The sequence below is a fragment of the Nipponia nippon genome, unplaced genomic scaffold (genome assembly GCF_047370975.1).
Source record: "Nipponia nippon isolate SJK-2023a ecotype South Korea unplaced genomic scaffold, ASM4737097v1 scaffold_10, whole genome shotgun sequence".
Lineage (NCBI taxonomy): Eukaryota > Metazoa > Chordata > Aves > Pelecaniformes > Threskiornithidae > Nipponia > Nipponia nippon.
The window spans coordinates 26246468-26268865 of NW_028262291.1; the positions used below are offsets into that span (position 1 = coordinate 26246468).

A 22398-nucleotide genomic window follows, 5' to 3' on the forward strand; every position below is an offset into this window, starting at 1 on the left:
CGTTGTCTAATTCAGACATGGAATTTCAAAACTGTTTTAAGATTCCTTAGCATTTTTTCCTGGTCTTAAAAGCTTACCAACGTTGATCCATGGGCTCTGCCTGCAAAAGACCTGTGCAGGGTGGGGTGTGGAGCACCAGGACTTCGCTGGCACTGTAGCATTTCACACTGCATGACAAGCAGGTGTTGTACCCGAGGCTGAGTAACTGTGAGAACAGCCTCCTCAAGCCCTCCCATGTCTACATGCTGCAGTCATTCCCAGCCCAGCTCCTCCAAAAGTCTAGAAGTTTCCCTGAAAATGTCATCCATGTTTGTGCGGCATTCATTCTGTAGAGGAAGCTTGTATGGAGCTAACTGTCCCAAATGCTTGCTTGTGAGTCTTTCAAATGGGCACAGCTTCTGACTCCTGTGTCGATATGACCTTTTTTTGTCGTGAAGTAGGCAGGTACATTCAGTACTTCTTAGACTTGACAGGCTTTAGGGACTGGGAAAAAAATATTTTCATGTGCAGAGGAATATTTTTTCCTCAGCATCTCACTTTGCAAGCAAAGCTACAGCTTTCTTCTCCTGCAACCTTCCTCTTCACACCTGCATTCGCCTTTAGACCTGGAAGAATGCAAAGAGACTTAGCAGTGATTATTATCCCTTGTTAGCCTGTGCTATGTTGCCTTGTTCAGGTAAGGAATGAGCTCTTCTGTATAATGAACTCCACAGGATCTTGGGGGAAATACAAATGGAGATAGGATTGTGTCACTCCGACAAAAAATGAGTGTGCTAAGGAAGTGCTGGTGTTTTGCAGGAAGAATTGGATCAAGGAGCCTGAAGACCATGGAGGGAGACTGTCTGAGCTGCATGAAGTACCTGATGTTTCTTTTCAATTTCTTTATATTTGTAAGTATTTAGAATCCGTTTTATCTCCCGAATCCTCCTGTTTCCAGCAGCCTGATGCTCCCCAGCAGGATAGGTTGTAATTTGGTAAAGTTGCCACGGTACAGAATATCCCCTCAGCTTTGCACTAGCAGTCACTGAGGGTTTTGCAGCATCCAAAGATGCTCAGACATTCAGCAAGCCAGCACAGTGGTCACTGTTGTCTGAGTTATTCCTGACCTTGGCAAGGGACACCAGAGGGAAAGCTGTAACTAGTGGTGTACATGGTCTATCTTTGAATGGCAGAAGAAATTGTTTCCTAGTCCTGGGTGCCCTGCTGAGGTTTTCACTGGGAAACACAGTCATTTTCTGACCACATATCGAGTGATTCTTGGTGACCCTGTTGCTCTTGTCTTTGACAGGAATGGTGGGAGTGCCCAGCCACCCTGGCTTCTGTGGCGGGGATGGTTCACGTGTGCCCCTTCACTGGGCTGTCCCCTACAGATGTGGCAGCAGCATGAGACTCAGTCTTTCAGCATTAGGGAGGGATTAAACAGTTGATAGAGTGACGTGTCAAGGAAGAAAGGTGCTTTTGCTGCAAATGGTTCACTTAGTGAGCAAGAGATGCTAAGAGTAACATGTCAGCAGTCACCTGCTCAGCAGAGAATATATGCCATGGAAAAACAGAAATTCTCCAAATGAACATCTTTGATCAAAAGATAGCAATGAATCCAGTTTTTCTGCAGCAGTTGTTTTATGTTGACCTGTCTCCCTCTCTCTCCTCTCCTTGTGCCATGACAGCTGGGAGGAGCGTGCCTGCTGGGAGTTGGGATCTGGGTCATTGTGGATCCTACAGGTTTTCGAGAGATAGTGGCTGCCAACCCTTTGCTCTTCACGGGAGCGTACATCATGCTGGCTATGGGAGCGATGCTCTTTCTGCTGGGTTTCCTTGGCTGCTGCGGTGCCATCCGTGAGAACAAATGCCTCCTGCTTTTTGTAAGTGTCCTTGCATTTTCTGTTGGCCTTTTGGTGCTTCCCAAGAATGGGGGTGACTGGATAGATGATGCTGTGATAAGTGCACGAATGGGTGTCTGTTATTGTAGCCATTATTCCCTTACGTAATAAATAGGCTTAGGGTACTTTTACACACAGCTAGAAATACAGAGAATTTGCTTTTTCCCTATACCAGATTGGAGCCCAGTGGGTATGGAGTCTGGGAGTGTATTTTGACCTTGTTAGGCTTTGTTTCAAAATGGTCCTATTTGGTTGTTTGGGGTTTTTTAATTTTTATAAAGTGACCAAAAATGACCCCGTCTTGGCCACCCAAAACCCACTGCTCCACTTGTGGATTCATTCCTCAGTGGTTCACAACAAAGCAGAGGGAACATGTAGAGCAAAGCATCTGTGTAATGGAGCCGCCCACGTCAACAGAAATGCCCAGCTCAGAACTGCATGGTGGCCTATTGTTGCAGCTCTCAATAGCTGGTCTCTCCCTTATGCAGCCTACTCTGCTCCTAAAATGAACAGATTTGTTATCTTCGGGTAAATTTTCCCCTGAATGATAGGGTTAAATTTCATCCCATGTGTTCATCAAGTACTATTTACAAAGAGCTACCCTCTAAAATAAGTCGCTTTGGACCTCTGCCGTAAGTTCTGATACTGCAGGGTTTCCAGCCATTATCTCTTACTGGAAGGCATTACCAGTTATGTATTGAGAGACAAAAATCATTAGTTTTATTTTTCATTTTTGTCAAACATGACCTTTTGTTTCTCCCTCTGGGTTTGTTGGGGCTTTGGTTTTTTTTTTTTGGGGGGGGGGGTGGGTTTTTTTTTTCCAAATCTTAATATTAGGGTGGTTTATTATGATTGTATCTTGCACAACTGCTTCATGGTGCAAAAGAGGCTTGTCTCTAACATTAAACAGGACAGGAAAGTCCTCTTCATGAATGCAAAACCATTTTTTCCTAGAGATGAGCATGGCTTCACTGAGATAAATTCTCTCTGGCAGTTGGCTCAACTACCGCTTGAATTCATAACCTGCAAATGAGAGCCCTTTTCTGGAAGCCATTGTGGGTATGATTTCTAGTGACTCATCTCAGAATTAAATCAGAAAACCGAATGTATCATCTGTGAAGTCGTGGAGATCTGTGTAGAAGAACTGAATAAAATGCAAAGGATCAGGCCCAGTGAGCCTCAGGTTACTTCGAAGCCTGTCCCTGTCAGGTTAAGAAACTAAAAGTTATGTTCGATGAGAAGTATTGATTGTAAGTGAATGGGAGAGTAATATTTACAGTTTGGACCATGTCCATGGCATACAGATTGGGGACCTGGCTGGAGGAAGGGAGCTCTGCGCCGTGCTCTTTCCTGATTTAACATCACAGAGTTACATCACGGTTTGAATGTTCCTCCTGGTGTTTTAGTTATACTCCAGAGCACTCAATTTTGTGGTTATTACTTTCCTGACTCTTAGAGATAGTTCTGAGCCCTGCTGCTTTATTTATTTACTTTTGTTATTATTTTATTTTGTACTTGGAATGTGAGAAATATATCGGCTGGAAGTAATGCCCTAAACTAGGAGAAACTCTAAAAGTAATTACTGGATGAGGAATTAGTGTTTCACTTTGATCAGGTCTTCCAGGGCTTCTGGTATCAAAGTCAACTCTGTTAAACAACCTGCCATCTCATGTCCAACAGCAGTGAAGCACTTGGACAAGGATCTGTGCTGATACCAAGTGAGAAGAAATATGTTGCTAATTTCTGCTTTTTTGGGGGCCACATCAGCTGATGTTAAAATGCATAAAACATCTGTGAAACCAGAAGTCTGACGGGAGTAACCTTGAGGTGCTGAAAAGGCAAACCATTCATGAACGTATGCCAGAGAGACTGGAAACACCTTGCAAAACAGAGAGTGTTAGGCATCGGGGGGGTGGTACTTGGGGAGAAGTTGCTAGATCAAATCAAGTCCACTTACAAAGTTGTTAAAGAATTGATGAGCCAGAGAGCTGCTTGAGTGAGATTTCACAGTGATGCATAATGTATATCTGAAGCTTTTAGTCCAAATGTAAACAGAAGATGGAAGGGACAAGACAGATGCACAAATGCATGTTCTCTAGGTTCTGGCTTCTGTGTTTGCAAGGACTTTTATTTTTCATTAAGCTGCTTGTCTTTTAGTAAAAAAACATCACTGTGGAACCTAACATGTTGCATTAAGCACAAGGCTGTGAAGTGTTTCTAGATTTTCCAACATTTGGACTTGGCTCACAAAAAGCAACAAACATTGGCCCGCAAATCAGACATTGAATAACTTCTGGGTTGTCCTAAAGACCCTCTGACTGCAAAAGAACACCATAAAAATCAGAATCCAAAGCATGTATGTTGAGCATACAAACATTGCACCACAGGACTGAATTCAGCTTTGCAACAAGAACAGTCTGTGTTAGCTTCATTTGGCTTAGTTTTGAGTGCAGATGCCCTATTTTGCGCTCTTGTAAAATGGATGCAATAGCCCCTGATACTTTTCAGCATGAGTTAAAGGCAGTTGGGTTAAAGGCAGTTGCTGCTCTTTCTGGAACAGCATTGCTGAAACTGGAACAGTAGATAAGTTGTCAAAAAGAAACATGAAACATTGATTTGTGGAAACTTCTGATAAACCTGTAACCATCACCAGGAGCTGAGGCAGGGTTTTTGACCAATATGCAAGACCCCACTCCTCAGGATGTTCACCTTGGATGTGGAGGGTACCCGTGTTCAAGTGTTGGGTCTCAAGCATGAATTTGAATGTGAGGCTGCTGTTTCCCATGTATTAACCAGCTGGCTGTTTAGTGCTCTCATATATCAGTAATCAATTTAATTTTGGGAGGCAAAACATAATAAGCAGATTTTTACTCTCCTTAAAATGTGGAATGAGAGCAAGTTCTGAAACACTAATGATCCGTCTTCTTTTTCTCATCAACCCTAATGGCTGCTCCTGTTTTTTCTACAGTAACTGTTACAAATCTGTAATGCAGACTGCACAATGTAAGTGTAAATCAGTTTGGGAATGATAATGAAGCTTATCAGAGATAATCTGTGAATGGCTGCTTCCACTTCTGCACAGACCTGTGCTGGAGCTTGGGTGAACATGTGTCTCCCAGTAATCAGTAAATGAAATGCAATTAGCAGGGTGATGGGATTAATCACTTGATCACCACCTTAGACCTCTTAGTGACTATGCTGAGATCCCTTGATGGATGATGATGTGAATTTGCGAAGCGTCGTTCTTTCTCATCACTTGTTCTTTGCCCTCCTGTGGTGAAATTGAAAACAAAACAGCCTCTGAGCAGGAAAAAAAGAAGCCACACAGAAAACTCCAGCAGTAAGAATAAATTATAGAGTTAACTAGTTCAGCAAAATCAAGCAACAGCATTCTGTTAGTATCTGAAGTCTCTGCTCACCTGACTCTTCTCGTTTCGTCATTTGAGCCCAGGCTCCTTTTCTTTTGTTTCCACTGCAGAAGCAGGAAGACAAATGGGACAGGGTAGTGTGTGCACTTTTCCAGTGGGGAAAAATCGCTTACAGCTCTAGTAATTGACAACAAAACAACATTTTGTCCATTCCAAGCAGGTAGTTTGAATTCTCTCTCAATTACTGAAATGCACGGTGCACAGCATTTCAGACACTGTTTATAAATCGTTGCTTGGCGATCACAATAGTACTTCTGGCCCCATCTGCCTGCCTTCTGTTTCAGAAAGACCTTCAATAACCTTCTCACACAGAAAAACACATCCAGACTTCTCTTGTGTTTATTTCTACTTGTTGCTTCAACCACCTTCGTTGGTAACATGCACCACACGTTTATTACTCTCCATGTGATGTGGTCTTAGTGGGTTCTCCGTTCACTCCTGTTTTTCTTATATGGTGCCAAAATCTGAGTTCATTTCTAAACATTCGCTCAGTTTTGTAAAATCATCTTTGAGTCTGTGGGCTAATTCTTGGGATCCTTGAATTTTAGAAGGGCTGACTCTCAAATGGTGGTTTCTCTTTATGGCTATAAGAATATAAAAAAAGTCCACCTAATTCAGACTTATGGTTCCTCAAGCCCCTTATTTTGTCTCCAAGAATGGAAATAAATGTGAATTTGGGAAAGGGTGTGAGCCTAGCCACTTTCTGCTCTGTTCCCATAGGAGTTCCTCAGCACCAACATTTGTTCTTTTAAGGGTGTTAGAGGGCACGTCCCTGCCTGTTTCCTTGACTGTTATGGACTGAAGCAGCATCAAACTAGTGTGAGGCATCAACGTAACTGAGAATCAGTCCCAAAGATAGGCTGAGCCCTGAGCTCTTTGATGTCAGTGAGTGCTTTCCTGCCCTGGGAGATGTGTTCCCTTCAACACTCTTTTCCTCTCTATTCGAGTTTTACCTCTAGCTGCGTACCAGTTTTCTGTGCCGCCTCTGGGCAGGAGGGTCTGAGGTGGGAGCCCGCAGGAGTCCCGGTGCTTGTCCCAGGCACAAAACGCTCCACAGTGCCTGAGCGCTCTGGGTAGACAAGGTCCCAGGGACAGCACCCTCACAGCAACACGTCAGTCTCTCTGGGGATGAGACCTCTTACGTGCATCTGATTTACTTCTGTAGGGTGGGTGGTGAAGGCATGGTGAATCTCTCAGGCTTTGTAACATCACAGAAACAAGATGCCTTTAGTGAGGCTGAAGACCAGACTTTTAGACTGAAGCAGCAGGAAGTTGCAAGGGCAACAGGATGAAAACACATTTCTAGCTTAAATTGAACAACCACGTGCCTCTCTGTTTACTTTCGTTTCTCTTCCCTAGAATTATGATGACATAAGTGTAATGGTTTTACTTCAAACTGGTTGCCTGTTTCTCTTTTGCTACCACTCAATCTGCTGGCTATTGCTTTCTGTCAAGTCTGCGGTGTGCCCTTAATTTAAGGATATGAATATGCACACTTTGGATACTATACAAGACATGAATGATACTTGCATAATCAAATTAAATTTATGATGGTGTGTTATCAACTTTCTGTAGAGGTTCTGCATGGCTAATACTTAACTCAGTGCAACTCCATTGTGTGGAGAGGGATATTAACCAAGGCTAATTTTGTCCTGAAATGCAGAATACTCTGAAAAGAGTCCATTTTTGGTCATAGGTGTACCATTTTGGTCATAGGTGTAAATACTCCCACTACCTCCTTCCATGCAACATGAGCCATGATCATATTACAGTAAAATCGTTTACGTTGTTTATGTTGTGATGAGGGGTGCGTGTGCATATGTAGGTGTATTACATGTGATGCATACATCACATATGTCAGGACAGTTTAACCCTGTACGAGCATCTACACAATTGTATAACTTTTTCCATCAAAGTAGGCTTTACTGTGTTAATGTGGTGCAGATTTATCAGGGGATGCTGCGGGTCCTGTAGCCTTATGCCTGTTTACCCATTAGAACCAGACAAAAGCGTCGCAAGCTCCCATGTCCTGTGATGTGGTCAGAGAGGGGCTCTGTCTGTTCCAGGTTACTGTCTCATAGGTTTTTTTAAATTGTCAGGGGGAAAAAAGTTTCCTCAGTTTTTTTTTCCATCTCTTTGGTGACTTTGGTGACTAGCAAAACCATGCGTTCCTACCTATTGCACACATCTAATGGTATGTCTGTGTTGTTTTTTTTTTTTTCATCTTCTCTCTTCCAGTTCTTCATGTTTATTTTGTTAATCTTCCTGGCAGAGCTTTCAGCTGCAATCCTGGCTTTTATCTTCAGAGAAAATGTAAGTATCCGATGGTGGGCAAACTCTGAACCCCAGTGGGATTGTACCCAGCTAGAGCATGGTGTTAGATGGTGGTTGATTCCTTTGTAGAGTGACTGTTTGTTTCAAATACCAACAAACCTGCTTCATTACTGCCCTCAGTCTGTAGAACTGCCAGCAAGGCAGTGAATGCTAACTAACCTGGCATGTGTAGGGTGGATGGTTTATGTACACAGGGGATGTACGCTGGGGGACTACTTAAATCCTGAAGTTTTTAGAGTCTTCCTGATTCTTTTGCAGCCAAAACAGCTGCACATTCCATCAGAGAGAAGTTTTATAATAAAGTCACACTAAGGTTAAAAGCAAGTCTTTTCTTTTTTCAATATAGCATGTGTTTAATATTAATATTAGTAGTGAAACCTCCTGTTTTCCCAACAGTGCCAATTCTTGCTCTGCGGTGCAAGAACTCTCTTGTGCATCTTCTAATCATATTCCTCCTTGAATTTTCATGTTCTGGTGCTCACCAGGTTCCTCTCAATGCTGCTTGTAAGATATCCTTCCTGACCTGCCCTGAGGAAGTCTCCCCATGTCCCGTTTCCCTCCCTTGCCCATTGCCTTGCTTACAAGTTTCTGGTCCTTCTCTCCACAGCTTCGTATGATGTAGCATTTCTCTACTGTGCTGCTATGCATATTATTGTACGGCCATCATCCCTCCCCTACGCTAGTAGTAAGGTTTTACTACACTAGTAGTAAGCACAGTCTCATTTGTTTCTCTAACCAGCAGAGATTTGTGCATTTTATTCATGTTCCCACATGTGCAAAGAAGAGTCTCACTGAAATAGGTCCATGCTTCTCAAGTCAGCCCATCTTTGAAATATGACTCTGAGTGACGGCTGTGAAAAAACATTGGCCAGTAGAAGTGGTCACTAGTGACTATTAGTATTTATTTTGTTTATTTGGCCTCTGCCAGTAGTAGGAGAACATACAGTATGTTCCCTGTACTGAACGTGACAGAAATGAGGCATGAGCATAGAAAGGCCATATATAATGATGATTTTCTTGAGCCAGGACATACTTTTGATTTTATTCATATAAAAAGTTTTTGATAAGCAAAGAATCAAGACTTGGGAAGCTCAGAGCAAGACAGTGTGGTGTTTGTGCAGTAGGATGGTCTTGGGGGGAGGCAGTGAGAGGATTTTTTTTTTGCCTTTATAAGCTGGTGGTCTTTTGTCTTTGCCTCAGATCTGAAGGCAGTGGGGAAGGGACGGCAGTCTGTACACAGACTGGGTGCCCCAGTCCAGCTTAGGCTTCGAGACTGTGCCCTCATGGGAACAGCTACTGCTCCATAAATAGGTTGCAGCATGGGGCGTCTGGTGTGTTCTGGTCGTTACAGCTCTGCTGTTAGGAGTTTTTAGAGAATTCCTTTGGTTCAGCACAAGCAGCAGACCGCACACGTAGAAACTGCCCTGCAGACCCAGGTACAGGCTTCATGACAGAGAGAGAACGTGGTCCCTGGTGAGCAGGGGCTGGGCGAGCAGCTGGCAGCTGACGGCTCCCACTTCCCACCTTCCCTGTGGGAAACTGGTAAAAGGTACAAGAAACTAGCCAGGCTCACTGCGAGTCCTGCGTGCTGGGTGACTGCAGGGCTGGCTGTGTCCTCGTCCCTCAGTCATGAGGAGCCTGCTTACATCTGGCTTCTGGGCAAGGCATCGGTACCTTCCACTCCCATGGAAGCTGTGGGACACGTGAGGGTATGTTACCTTGCAAGATAAGGTCGCAGTGGTTATTCTAGACTTCTGTAGCATCTGGTGGTGTTTTGTGAGATAAAACTTGAAGGGGAACAAACTTCTGTCTTTCTTGTGCTTGTCTCCTTGTTTGTGTCACCAGTTTCCCACTCTGTCAGAATGACTGACAGGAAGGGCTTAAATGGGAAGGAATGAAGAACGTCAGATCCCAACATAGCTGGAGATGGCTCTGTGCAGAAGTTACACTCAGTCTGCAAATTCTTGTCGTTTGTTCTCAGGTTTCTTCTGAAAAAAAAAACCAACCTTGTTTTGCTGTTGCTATATATTTTGGTGGTAGCTCCTCTGGCTTGGTGACTACTTGTGGCTAATTTTGCTGTCATCTTTGGGTTAGGGTGAGGCTAGATGGCTGGACAGAATGTCCGTGGGGACAGAGGTGGTCTTCCAGTGACCCCGTGTTGGGAAGAATTCTTCACAGTAGCAATTTAAGGTCAGGTTCAGATGTGCTTTTCTCTTCCCTGCGAAGTGAGTTACTTTCAAGGCATGTGGTGGTAAATGCATATTTAGGCAACCTAAATTTCTTGGAAGCTTACCAAGTGGGTTCCTGTGATGATCATTGCACCAGTCCATATGGCTGTGGCCTCACTGGGTGAATAAAATGAGACAAAAGAGAAAGATACGTCTTATCTGTTCACTTTCCAGATAATGTTCAGTGCAGCTTTCTCTTGTATAGTGTTTTACATCCAAACTAGCTCCCAAACACTCAACAGAGTTAAATTATTAATAGCTGAGGGAGTGAAAGAAATTAAGAGACAAAAATAAGGGAGAAAAGAGATGTTTTCTGCTGAGATTTGACATGAGAGGAAGAGTCAGTGAAGCAGAGTGTGGTGGTGGGGTTAGTGAAAGTGGTATTAGCGATGGTGAGCTACTGCAAGTCCAGTTGCTCTCCCAAAGAACTGTTTAAAAGCAGTCTCTGAAGAGGAAGGCTGTTGTTAATCAGCTATGGGAGTACCAGAGTTTCTCTTCCTTCATAAAGGAGGTTTTGGAGGTTGGAGAACCCTTCTTCATCTAGAAGATGCACCATAAAATAACATCTTCCATGACTAGAGAGAGGCTGTGAAAGAGCAATTTGACTTATGTACAGGAATTACTCTTAATATGCCGTTCAGAGATCTGGATTGGAAAAAACCCTGGAGGGATATTTGACTCTTTTTCTTAGTGAATTGTCTTAGCAAGCAAGAAAGCAGGATGGTAGGAACAGGTGAGTCCAGTGGCAGGGCTCTGGACAGAGTCAGGATGTTTGGATTTTTAGCCCCAGTTCTGACACTTAACAGACAGGTCACTTTGGTTCCCAATACCTCTGTTTCCTCAGGCATAAGGCAAAAACTAAAGAACATGAACAGTCCAGTTGAGCAGCCGGAGGTCTCTTGGATGGAAGGCACTGTGAAAGTGAGAAGTGCAGCACTGGTGACTGTACCTACAGTACAAGCACTGTACTGCGTCAGAAACGTTAGGATGCTCCAGGCAGATGCAGACGGACAGGAGTGTGTCCTGTTTTCCAAGCAGGCACCATGAAGCCAGCTTCTTGCACAGCATTCAGTGTTCTTGAACACAGCACTGCATGAGAAGGCTGCGACCTTCCTGGCCAGTGCTGGCACACCTGTGTTGTGCAGAAATGCCCTCTTTTTCATAAGTCCCCTTCATCTGGCTGCGGTAGTCCCAGCCAGGCTATTTTTTTGAACCAGTGTGACAAAGCAGTCCCACTTCATTCACTGGCATGTAAATATATGCATGCATGTGCTTCTGTATCGGAGACATTCCCCCCAAGAACAGCTAGAAAAAAACACAGCTGAACGGCTCTTTATTTTTCATGGCTGTGGCTGATGTAACTGTGTTGTCAGAAGTGTGTGAGAAGATCTAGTTTTATTAGTAGGTCCTTTGCTCCCTTCTTGCCATAGGACTCCAGTGTGCCCAGACCTCATCAGTGCCATTACTAGCTTCAGTGACAGGGGGGCCGTGGGCATGTGAGTAGTCTTGCTGACTTTTATCCTCCTTTGTCAGCAATTTTTTAAAAGAAGAAAGATGCTTCTGCTGAGCAATTTTTTTTTTTTTTTACATTTTTCTGAACTTCAGATGCTTAGGACAAGCAGTTTAAGAGCAACAAAATGGAATCAGTTATTTTCCTGGCAAACTTACCCTTCCAGCACTAGGCTTTGTTTTAGGCCAAGTCTCGTAAAAATCTCACACAAACTCTGAACAATTTCCTCTGGGGTTGCTGCTGTCAAAATAAAGGTTTCACTTTATATTTAAATGACTCTTTTGTTTTAGACCCCGCCAAAGGCAGTCAGCTGGGATTATTACCAACAGTAATATCAGTTTCAAAGTCCGCGCTCCAGAAACAGACAAGCATCAAAAAAATGTGCTGTCTCTGCAGGGTAGGATGCTGCATGGATAAAGTACGCAGAGAAAGGGAAGGAAAGGAGAACACTGAGGACATGTTTCAGCATCTAACCTGACCTTCCCTCAGTGCACCAAATTCCCAAAGGAAAACACCAGTCCTCTCTGATCCTCCGGTATTTTAATATTCAAAAGCAAAAAATGAGTTAATCTCTGTCTCATAAAAGTGATTTAGGAACTTGGCAGCATATCTCATTAAAAGGTTGTGAGATTGAGCTACTTATATCATTCAAGTCTTTGTGACAAAGTTTTACCCAGTATTGATTTAGTCATTAAATTTGACCTTAGTTTGTATTTGTAAAAGAGAAGTCAATATTAAGTGGTATTTGGGGTCTTCTAAAGAGTCACCACAGCCTTCTCTTTTTTTCCCTTAAATTTTGTTAGAGAATTACAAAGGAAACAAACAAATTTGTGCTTGTGCTTTTGTGCCCACACATACATCTCATACATATGTATGTGTATGTGCGATATTTCACGTTGCATATCAAGAACCTGAAACCAACTTGTAGCTATGTTACTGCATCTGCAGTGCTGTATGAACAACAGAAAAAAAAAAAAAAAGTGGGTCTTTTTCAGGCAGCTTACTTTCTGATCCTGCAAATATGCAATACTACAGCAGTGCTGTATCCAGCTGAATCTAACCACTTTCACTGAGGCTTTGCAGTGGCAGAGAGATTTTGCCTATGTGGGTCACAAATCACAAGGTATTTTAGAGAAGGGACCACACAAGTCAAGACCTATTGGGAACCTGAAAAGGGGATTCCTTGATGTTTTCATCCTGAAGTGACAGAAAGGCAGAATGATTGAATTGGAGTATTCGGTTTAAGAAGACTTTTAAGTTTGTATATTTACTAGTCCTCCAGAGAGTGATCCTAAGTAAATGTAATTTCAAGGTGTCTAACTTTTTGAGGAGACTCTGAGCAGGAATGTTGGTTCTTTTTTTTTATTTTACTGGAAATGTAAACAGGAGTAAATGAAATTCCATTAGTTTTTCTTGTTGACCTTAGGAAAAATTGTTTAAACTATCTAAATACTGGAAATATAAAGAGGATTTTTTTCTTCGTGTGTGGGTCAGTTTAGATAATCTAAAGCATTGTCAGGGAAATGGTCTTTTTTTCTGATTTGTAAGTTGACTTGAACATTTCATATTCATGGCATGTTTTTTCACTTCCTTTTCATTCCCAGAAAGTTTGGTATTAGAGCTTGATTCTGCTTTCTCACACTTGGAAGTAAATTCAGAGCATCAGTCATTAATAGGAAGTTAACTGGTTTAAAATGAAAAGTGAGGGGAAGATCATGCTTTGATTACAGACCCATGAAGCATAGTAAGTTAAGCTACTATCTGGGTGTGGGTTTGAAGATATTTCTAAAATCTGTTTTAGTCCTGTTCCAACTTATGAAACACTTTCCAATACCTCTGAATATTTAAAAAAACAACCAACCTTTAAATGCAAACATTAGCTTCCAGGTGTAGATATAGTTCAGTCCCTGATTTTTAAGGAGCAACAGTTATACTGAACAAGTACCATTCACCCTGGATATAGTTACGGTTCAACCAGTAGCTTTCCCCATGTTTCTCCTCTGAGGTTTGCAAAAATAAGAACAAAACCAAAACAACCAAACAACCCCCAGCATTCACAAAAAGAAAGCTTTGGGAATTGCTTGGGAAAGAGGCGTTGGCAGTAACCTTTGCATTACCACCTGTCTGTGCATTTCAGCTGACCAGAGAGTTTTTCACCAAGGAGCTGAAGAAGCATTACCTGAGGAACAACGACACGGATGTCTTCTCTTCCACTTGGAACTCTGTTATGATCACAGTAAGTCACGCCGTGCCAGTCCCATGCTGCCCATGGTCAGCGGCCATCAACACGGCGCTCAGCCCGCACTCTCAGCTCGCCTGGCGTCAGCCTGCTTTAACCATCCTGTCGCATCAAGCGTAGCACCAGGCTTTGTGGTGGCGGTGGGAGGGAGATGAGAGTTCGTCTGGCAGCCAGTCCTTCTCAAAGCAAGCTGCCATCGGTCCTGGTGACTGCGTCAGCCTTTGTGGTTTGCCAAAGCCTGAGGTGTTTGACCTGACTGGGTACCCCCAGCTTTCAAACAGCGGGCACAGAAAACCGTGGTGCTGTCTGCAACTGAATATCACTGCATTTACCTTGGCCCTTTCACCTTGCAGGCTACTTCAAAACTGTTCCCAGCCAACAGCAGCCAAAACTGGTGCTAACAGCTGGCTTTTTGTTTGCTCTTGTGAAATGAATTTGTTAGTGGCAGATTAGGCAGGAGTATGCCTAATGATATATTTTCAGTATAGAAATATTAGCCATCAAAATTGACTTTGTTATTACAGTCCTAATCAGGCAGGTTACAGATTGACTGTGTCATTGGAATTGGAGTTGTTCTTACCTACTACAAGAAGTTCTCTGTGTGTGTGTGTACAGATGTGAACTAAGTGCTCACTACAGCCCACAGTGGTGTATCTCTTCAGGAGGGAGGAGTAGGATGTTGGGCTCTGCAGATGAAAAGTCAATTTTAGTCTTAAAAGAAAAAGATGATTGCTGTCCTTCATGCTGATTCAGGACTTTAATAAAGACATTTCCTTTTGCTGACTGAAAGGAGACAGAGTCAGAGTATGACTTGAATCCTTAAAAAGGACCTGACTTGAATCCTAAAAAGGGACCTTACTCGAATCACCTAGCAGTGTCTTTGAACAGCAACAATCCTGGCCATTAGCTATGGGGAGAACAGGCGGTTGGAAGCCTGGATTGTACTGCTGGCTCCCTTACAGACTTGCTGGGTGATCTCAAGCAAGTCATTCTGGATGTGCTCCAAAGCCCTGTGTAGTTTGTGGCAATATTCCCAGTGATACCTTAGAGTCTACGGTATGACATGGGAACAGTGGGACTTTATAAAAAGGCTTTGATGAAACAGAAGCTCCAAGGTACAAGCACAACCCACTTCTTTGGAAACAGCAGTTGTTTTGTCTGTGCTTTGACTAAAGCTTTGATCCCTACAAGAATAGGTCTTTGGTAGATTTCTCATATCTGCTTTCAGGGCAAAGTGTCAGTTCTGCCTTCCTTTCTTCTCTGTGCCTCTCCCTAGTTTGCCTGCTGTGGAGTGAATGGACCAGAAGATTTTGAAGCTATCCCTCATCTTCCGTACTCCTCTTTGGAAAAGGCGACACCAGAGGCTTGTTGCCAGCGAGAGCTCCAGAGCCGGGAAGGGATGTTTGTCAACAAGGAAGCCTGCCTCAACGGCGTCGAGAGGTTTCAGAACCGACAGGTAAGGGAAGCCAAACGCCAGGAAAAGGAGTTTCACAGCGGGCAGAGAGATGGCTGGGGTGTTCACGGGCAGCTAGTGAAGCTGGCAGGTCATGCCATTCTGAGTGTAGTTCACATCCTAATCACACTTCTGCTGACAGCTTTTGAAGTCATGGCATATGTCTGATTTTGAAAATCCCCTTACATTGTGTGCACTGCTAAGTCTGTGTTGTGCTGTATCAGCAGAAATATGAAGATTTTCCCAAGGGACTGAGAGGTGAGGTGGAAATTTACATCAAATTTTATTGTGTTTCTGAAGGTTAGTACTATCTCTGAGAAGTTAATTAGCAAACCAGCACAGGTCAGCAAGGATGGGATGGAGTTGGCTCTTACTGGCTGTGGTAGTGGCTCCAGTTTAGTTCACAAAGACTCTTCATCAACAACATATGCAACCAGATTGACGGTTAAACAGCCACAGGAAACCATGTCTGTTTTCCAAGGAAGAGATGTGTTGGAAAGATGCGTTTCTCTGCTCTTTTACTCTTTACAGTAGAAAAAGGGCATTTCTTTTGCCAGGCATCTGGACTTGGCAATTTTTCCCAATACTAAACTGGAAAAAGACAGTTCAGCATAATGTCATTGACACTGATAGCGCAGTCATGTTTCCTTACATTGTCACCAAGATGTGAAGTGTAAGAAACTTTCTAGCAAAGTTCCTGACTGTGTTCACCTCAGCATTAATAAGCCAACTGAGCTGTGTACTGACTGTATGTACAAGCCGCCTTTTCTCTCCAGACTAAGCAGTGGTCCTCTTTTCAGCACTTGATAGCAGATTGTGAAAGAGAGTAAAGGAGCTTGGAAACAGCGTGTGAGCTGTTCCTTGCCTGGCAGCTGGAAATGGTTGGCAAAGGCACTCTGGGAGAGAGATCATAGCAGACAGCACTGCAGCGCTTCTGCCAGGTCTGATTGCCATGAATAGATGGGAAAGAGAGTGAGGAGAGAGATGACAAACAGCAGGGAGGGAAAGAGAAATGCATTTTGAGAAAGAGGATTAAAGCAGATAACAGATTTAGCTTTCCCTAAGTGGTGATGCTGAGGCCTACCACTTCTACAGAAAGGGAAGGTTTCCTGTGAGCCCTTGTCACCACAGAGTGTTGGTGGCAGAAGCAGCGTGCACAGCAAGTGTCACCAAGCATACAGTCAGGCATTTCTGTAAAATGGGAGAGACACTCCCAAGCAACTGATGGCTGAATTCAGGCATTCCTGGAGCAAAGTCAGGCTCTTGGGACACCATGCTGGTAGGACAGTACTGGCCACACTTGTGCTCACCCCTGTTTGTAGCCAGATGAGTGGGGCATGCTGAAAGTTGAGTTAAGGTTGGAGTTCTGGCAGGCACCCAAACAGTTCGTTGCTGGGCTGGATGCTTTTCCCTGAAAATTGGGCTGAAACATGGCTGGAACGGAGCTGCTGCTGAGCGGTCTCATTGACAAGAGCATGGTTTTAACAGCTCAGTTACTGCCCCGGTGGTCTGCACTCCCTGGGTCTACCTCGTGAGTGGGTCCCCTCTGTGCTCTCCCTTGCTCTCCTCTGGTTGTGTCTCACTTGCAGTGAGCAGGGTCTGGCATGGACACCAGTATGTAACTGTTGTGCTGTCTTTGCAGTTCAGACATTTTCTTTTTGGGTGAAATTTAAAAATCAGGTGATTGAAACATCCCAGCAGTATGGATGGGATTAAACGTGTATGTGTGAAGTATAGGCTCAGTGGGGAGGAGAGCTATTTTTTACGTTGGACAAACTCCAATCTACTTTTCTCTTTCTGTATGACCTATTTGTGGAAATTTGCTGGTGGGTTGAATTTTAGGCTGGGAGAACTGTGAGGCCAGGATAAGCTGGTGATTTCCAGAAACATCCTGAAACCTTTGCAGAAGATCTACCTGCTGTTAATTGTATAAGCAATAATAAATGACATTAAAGATGATGGTGGCTAGCTGCATAAGTGGAAGGATTGCTGTAGTGCATGGCCCTGAGATCTTAATGAAATTAATTCTCCTATAGCCAAGAAGATCAGCAGGTGTTCATCCATGCTCCTTTGGGTGAAGGCACAGAGAAAAGGTCCTGGGGTGTGAAAGAGTGGCTGTGAGAGAGGATTCAAGAATCTCCTGCCTTGGCTTTAAATAAATCGTCCTTAACCCTAGCCAGCCTGGGCTGTCTGTCATCTGCCCTAAGGGTCCTTTCCTCTGTGCTTAGTCTCTGCCCTTTGCAGAGGGAGTGCCTCTCCCACGCTGCTCCCCTCTGCCCTGCAAGAAGACACGGTTCCTCGTGGTCAGTGAGGGGTTGCAGGCATGAACCACCCCCATGCCACTACAGCAAAACCTTCCCCTCCCTGGCACTGTCCTGTGGGTCTCTGCCTTGTGTGCTGTGGTGCTGGGTGAGGGGGTGAGAGGGAGCCGTGCTTGTGGTGCCTGGATCTGAGAGCACCTCTTGTACTAATGAGCGCTGTGCGGTGAGAACAACGCAATGTGCTGCTCAGGTGTGTCTCACCACCTTTTGTCCTTCCTAGGGCTGCTACACTGTGATCCTGAACTCCTTCGAGACCTACGTGTACCTTGCAGGAGCCCTTGCCATCGGAGTGTTGGCCATTGAGGTACTTACTGTTGTGTGACTAGAAGAAAAGCAAGTGTCGGTAGATGTCCAGCAGCAAGGCAAACAGGCAGGTGCTCCCCCTTGCCGGGGAAGCTGCTCCTGCAAAGTGCGAGCAGGTTATCAACTTGCGGTTTTAATTGCCTAGAAAGAGCTGGGTGCTTGGTCCTTCGCCACAAAAGACAAGGAAATAACGGGTGTCGTATGCCTGCGGTGCCGCAAGCCTGCAGTGCCGCCTCGTGTTGGGCCCGCCACAGAGCTCGCACCCTGCCACGCTGGCCACGGGGGCTTTGGGGACCCACCGCCTGCCCCAGGGCCCTACACAGTCACTGGCCTCGTTGCGGCAGCACCGCAGCAAGCTGACTGATGTGTCACTTGGTTAATGTGTTCAAACTGTGCCTTTGCTTTAAAAACTTCTGTTTAGAGCCTGAAACTGTACTGGCTCCAGAGCATCTCTATTATCCAGCATCAGCGTCTGGCTCTTTGGTGATGCTTCTGAGGAACAGGCTTCCACCAGACACGACATTAGCCCAGAAGTGATGTCCCTGCAGCATTGCTGGGGCAAGGCCAGGTGCTCCCCAGGGCCCTATCTTGTGCAAAGGAGAAGGAGCTGGGCAGAGCCCCAGCAGCCCCCATGAAGGCCCTGCTGTGCCTGCTCTGGGCAGTGGGAATGGTGTGCAGAGCAGGGACTGCAGACCTTGTTCCCCTGCGACACCAAGGGCGGTTTGGGAATGAAGCCAGGCTGCTGCTGTAGCCACAAACAGTTTGGGGAAGAGGGGAAGGAGGGGAGGGATTACCTTCAGGGAAAAAAAAAAAAATGTTTTGCCACAGCCTCCCCTGGGTGGTGGGAAGGGTCCCCCTCGCTGTGCCACTGACTGCTGGGCAGGAGGGAGTGACGGGAGTGGTCCTGGGGCCAGGGAGGGCTTTGCCGATCTTTTGGAAGATGCAGCTGACTCTCGTGGTTCTCTTTTGTTTTTGCCCTCTTCTTCCCCCCCTTTCCCAGCTGTTTGCCATGATCTTTGCCATGTGTCTCTTCCGAGGGATCCAGTAAGAGGTGGCTTGTGAACCACCACGTTCCCCATGTACGCAGAAGAAAGAAGGAAAGTCAGAAGAAACAAAACCTGAAAACACCCAAAAAACTTTATTTTTTTTAACAAAATGGGGTAGGGGGATAAAAAGAAAAAAAAAGAGGGTTGTAATATATGAATGACCAAAAGGATTGTACTTCAGGGGCTGGAACTTTGAGGTGATGTGCACTACACTGTACACCGGACCCTTGCCCAGAGCCACCCGCAGCAGCCATGGAGCAGGAGCCCAGCACAGCTGATTGCACTAGAGACTGATGGAGCCGGCGGTGGGGAGTGGGAGGATGAGCACAGCTGCCTCTACTGCAAGGCCGTTCCTACCATTCGCAACTTTATAATGTTTTAGATGGCAAAGGACTGAAGAACCACCACGCAGGAGCTGGATGAGGAAACAGGTTGGCCAAAGTCTGTGACTGTCCAGGTGGGTTTGAAACAAGCGGTGGTGGCTCATCTTGGAAGTAGGTAGTCGTTCACGTGATTCCGGCTTTATTGCCCAGCCACAGAATGAAAACACACATTCTTCAGTGGAAGCTTTGCCCCTGTCGCCTGAAACTTGTCAGAGGAGTCGGCACTTCAGTGAGGCTGGCTTTTCTCTGGAGCCCGAAGCAGGGGCAGCGTGGTCTCACTTAGCAATGGGACTCAGCTAAGGCTGGCTGATGGTCAAGAGTTTGGTGCCTACCTTTCTGTTTTTACTAAGATTTACTCTTCCTTGTTGTGAAAGAGAGCAAATGGTTCCGTGCTGGGAAAAATCTCCTGGGAAAAATAATGGCTCTGGTCAAGAATCATTGATACTGCTGCCTTCTGAGAAGGGAAGGAAATAGTGTTTAAATCTTGTCAGCCTTTGCCTTTCCTTTCATACTTGCAAAAAACATTTTGTGGTGCTCTGTTAGCATAAATATTTGCAGTGGATTCCTACATGCTTTCCAGTCCTAAGGGGAGTTCCAGGCACGCTGCTGGATGGAGGAGGCTGAGGTTTGTCAGCTGCTCCCATGCTGTTTGCCTGAAACATGTGCCTGTGGCATCATTTCTGCTCAGAGGATTTCCCCCGAGATCCTCCCGTGGGCTCATGACGAAAGCATCAAGTCTGAATTGTTTTAGTCTGCCTGCTAGTTGAGAGCGTTTCCTCCCTTGAGATAGTTTGACATTTAACTAATGGATCATCTACTTAATTATTTGGAAGCGGGCTTGAGAAAGATGCCTGGGACTGGACCTTGGTCAGAGATTAAGATGGAACTGCTGAGGCCCCAGGCAGGCTCTAAGAGCACCCAGCGTGCAGCCAAACCGCTCCAGCCGCTGCTCCAGTGGTCGTGGTTATCGACCCAGACAGGTCACTGGTTTCTCTCCTCTGGAAGCCTCTGTTGCGTTCATTGTTCATCTGGTCACTCCCTGACCCCAAACTCATTGTGTTTGGAGGAGGACAGAAGGGGCTGTGGTTTCTTGTTTAGCTTAGGTCTTTTTACAGATTTTATAGGCTCAGAGCTTAAACCAGCCCCTCTAAAAGCTGTAACCACTGACAAGGAAGGAGAGGGGGCAGAAGGCAGCAGCGAGGAGCTGAGCAGTAACCTTGTGCCCAGGTTTGGCAGCAGCAAGTGCACTTTGCCTGGCTGTTCCCTTACACTACTGGGGCTGTGGCCCCTCAGCTCTCCCAGTGGCACTGCACAGGCTACAGGGAAGGAAGGAAAGCAGCAGAAAGACTGGTCCGTAATAGACAATGATGTCTAAATGTCCAGGTTGGGGAATCAGGATACTGAGGAACAGGAAGGAGGCATTAGAGCTTTTCCAAGCTTCATTTGAGAACAACAATTTGCTGCTCAGCAGGAGAGAGTCCAGGCAGGTAGAGCTGCAACCCGTGTGTCCCCCCCCCGCCGTGCCGCAGTCAGCATATTCCAGCAACAGAATAGGAGGCCAGGGCTGCTGAGCAGCCTCAGATGTTGCATTAAACCTCGTGGAAAGCTTTTCTGAACTATTTCCCTCTGGATCTGCTTTTAATGAGGCATTTCAGCATTAAATTCTGGTCTGTTGTTTAATGAAGGAAAACAGTTTTGCTAGCCAAAAACCGGCAGTATTGGTACCCGACAGCAGGTGTTGTGCTTAAGATAGGAAAAATCTGTTGTATCTACTAGTCTTGCAGGGAATGGGCCAAGCAGAAGGCGAGCTTATCTGTTCTGCTTCTGCCTCAGGAGCTGGTGTCAGTGACTGTTCTGGGAGAGCAATTCCCAGGGGAGGAAGAAAACCATGAGCAGAGATGGTAATTTGGCTGGAGGTGAGTGAGAAGCAGAACTGCATCCCCTGGTCTCCTGCTTCCCCTCAGTTTATTAAGCAAAAGCCTGGCTGTCTCAGGTCAGAGCCTGAAAGGAGAATACCCTGATTTGTGCATGATGGGTGGCTAAAGGGAAAAAAAAAAAAAAAAAAAAAAAAAAAAAAAGAGCCTTAAAGCCTTTTTCTGCCACCAGTGGCATGGGGGAAAAACTGTCAGTGCTGGGGGAACCAGACCAAAGCAGCCAGAGTGCTAAGTGATGTACAGGCCTGAAGTAGGATCTCTGCAGGCTTATTTCTCTTTGGCTTTCCTAATTCTGTACTTAGTGCTTTGTCTGTTTTTAGCTTTCTCACTTTCCCTCTTCCCTAATGGCTGTCCCTGTATCTCCAAAAAGATCTCTTATTTGTCTGTTATTCTGGCCTTTGCGCAGTGGTTTCTCCTCTCTTACCTTGTCTGATCCCCCATTGCTCTTTTCTGGATGAAGACTTCAGATCCTCTCTGCAGCTGGCTAGTGTGCCACTGGGAACACAGCTTGAAACCCCAGCAACAGCCAGGCAGCAGGTTTTAAACAAGAACCGGAGATAGCTGTAAAGATACGTGGAAGTCTGAGAGGACCTGTGGAAGTTGGTAACAGGCAAAAGGAATTTCCCCTGGGGGAATTTAATGAGCAAGCAAGCCCAGAAAGCAGACTCCTGATATATGACAAAGCATGTAAATTTGTTGGTTTTGTCCCTTGGTTATGTGGCTGCCCCCTCTGTTGTACAGTAGTTTTCAGAACAGTAGGCAGGAGAAGCAACTGTATTTTTGTATTTGTTTTTAACAGCTCTGGTGAGTATTTTGGGGTCAGGGGCTCAAGCTAGATTCATTGCTTGCAGGAGAGCTCTGGGCAGGCTGGGGACCAGAGAGGGCTGCCGTGCTGCCGCCTCCTTTGCTGTAGCACTGTGACCACGGCCCAAGCACCTTGGATGGAAGTAGTAGAGAGCAGCCTGTGCCTGCGAGCCCACAGCCCCTCTCGGCGCCCCTGCCTCCCCGCTGTTATTTAATGCTCAAATGACTGTCACGAATGCCTGGGAAAAGGGCTGCGTGTGAAATAATGTTTGAAATCTATTTTAAAAAAACTGTAAATGTTCTTTTTATTAGATAGTAGAGCTAATTTATCCTGTATTCCCTACTGTAATGCTTTTTTATATTGAAAGGAATTTTTTTTTTTTTGTAATATAAACCAGAACACAAGCCTGAAGCACTCTCTGCACGGTTTTTGTGTGCGTTTCTTAAAAAAATGAAAAATAAAAGAAAGATATTGTGACAGTGAAGTGAAACGGCTTTAATTTTCACTATTTGCTTGGTGTTGTTAAGTACAGTC

General features: G+C 45.1%; 1 protein-coding gene across 7 annotated transcripts in view; it reads left to right on the forward strand.

Annotated features, from left to right (window-relative positions):
- The window catches only part of TSPAN18 (tetraspanin 18), a 126996-nt gene extending 104644 nt beyond the window's left edge, over positions 1-22352 (forward strand). For 6 of the 7 annotated variants that reach the window (XM_087746023.1, XM_087746026.1, XM_087746025.1 and 3 more), the window contains 7 exons: positions 799-890; positions 1668-1862; positions 7547-7621; positions 13518-13616; positions 14896-15075; positions 17614-17697; positions 18697-22352. In XM_087746023.1, the coding sequence (XP_087602149.1) occupies positions 828-890; positions 1668-1862; positions 7547-7621; positions 13518-13616; positions 14896-15075; positions 17614-17697; positions 18697-18744 (744 nt within the window). In that variant the 5' untranslated portion in view covers positions 799-827 and the 3' untranslated portion in view covers positions 18745-22352. The remainder of the gene's footprint in view (positions 1-798; positions 891-1667; positions 1863-7546; positions 7622-13517; positions 13617-14895; positions 15076-17613; positions 17698-18696) is intronic. The other variant, XM_087746028.1, reaches the window with a different exon arrangement.
- The last annotated feature ends 46 nt before the right edge of the window (positions 22353-22398 follow it).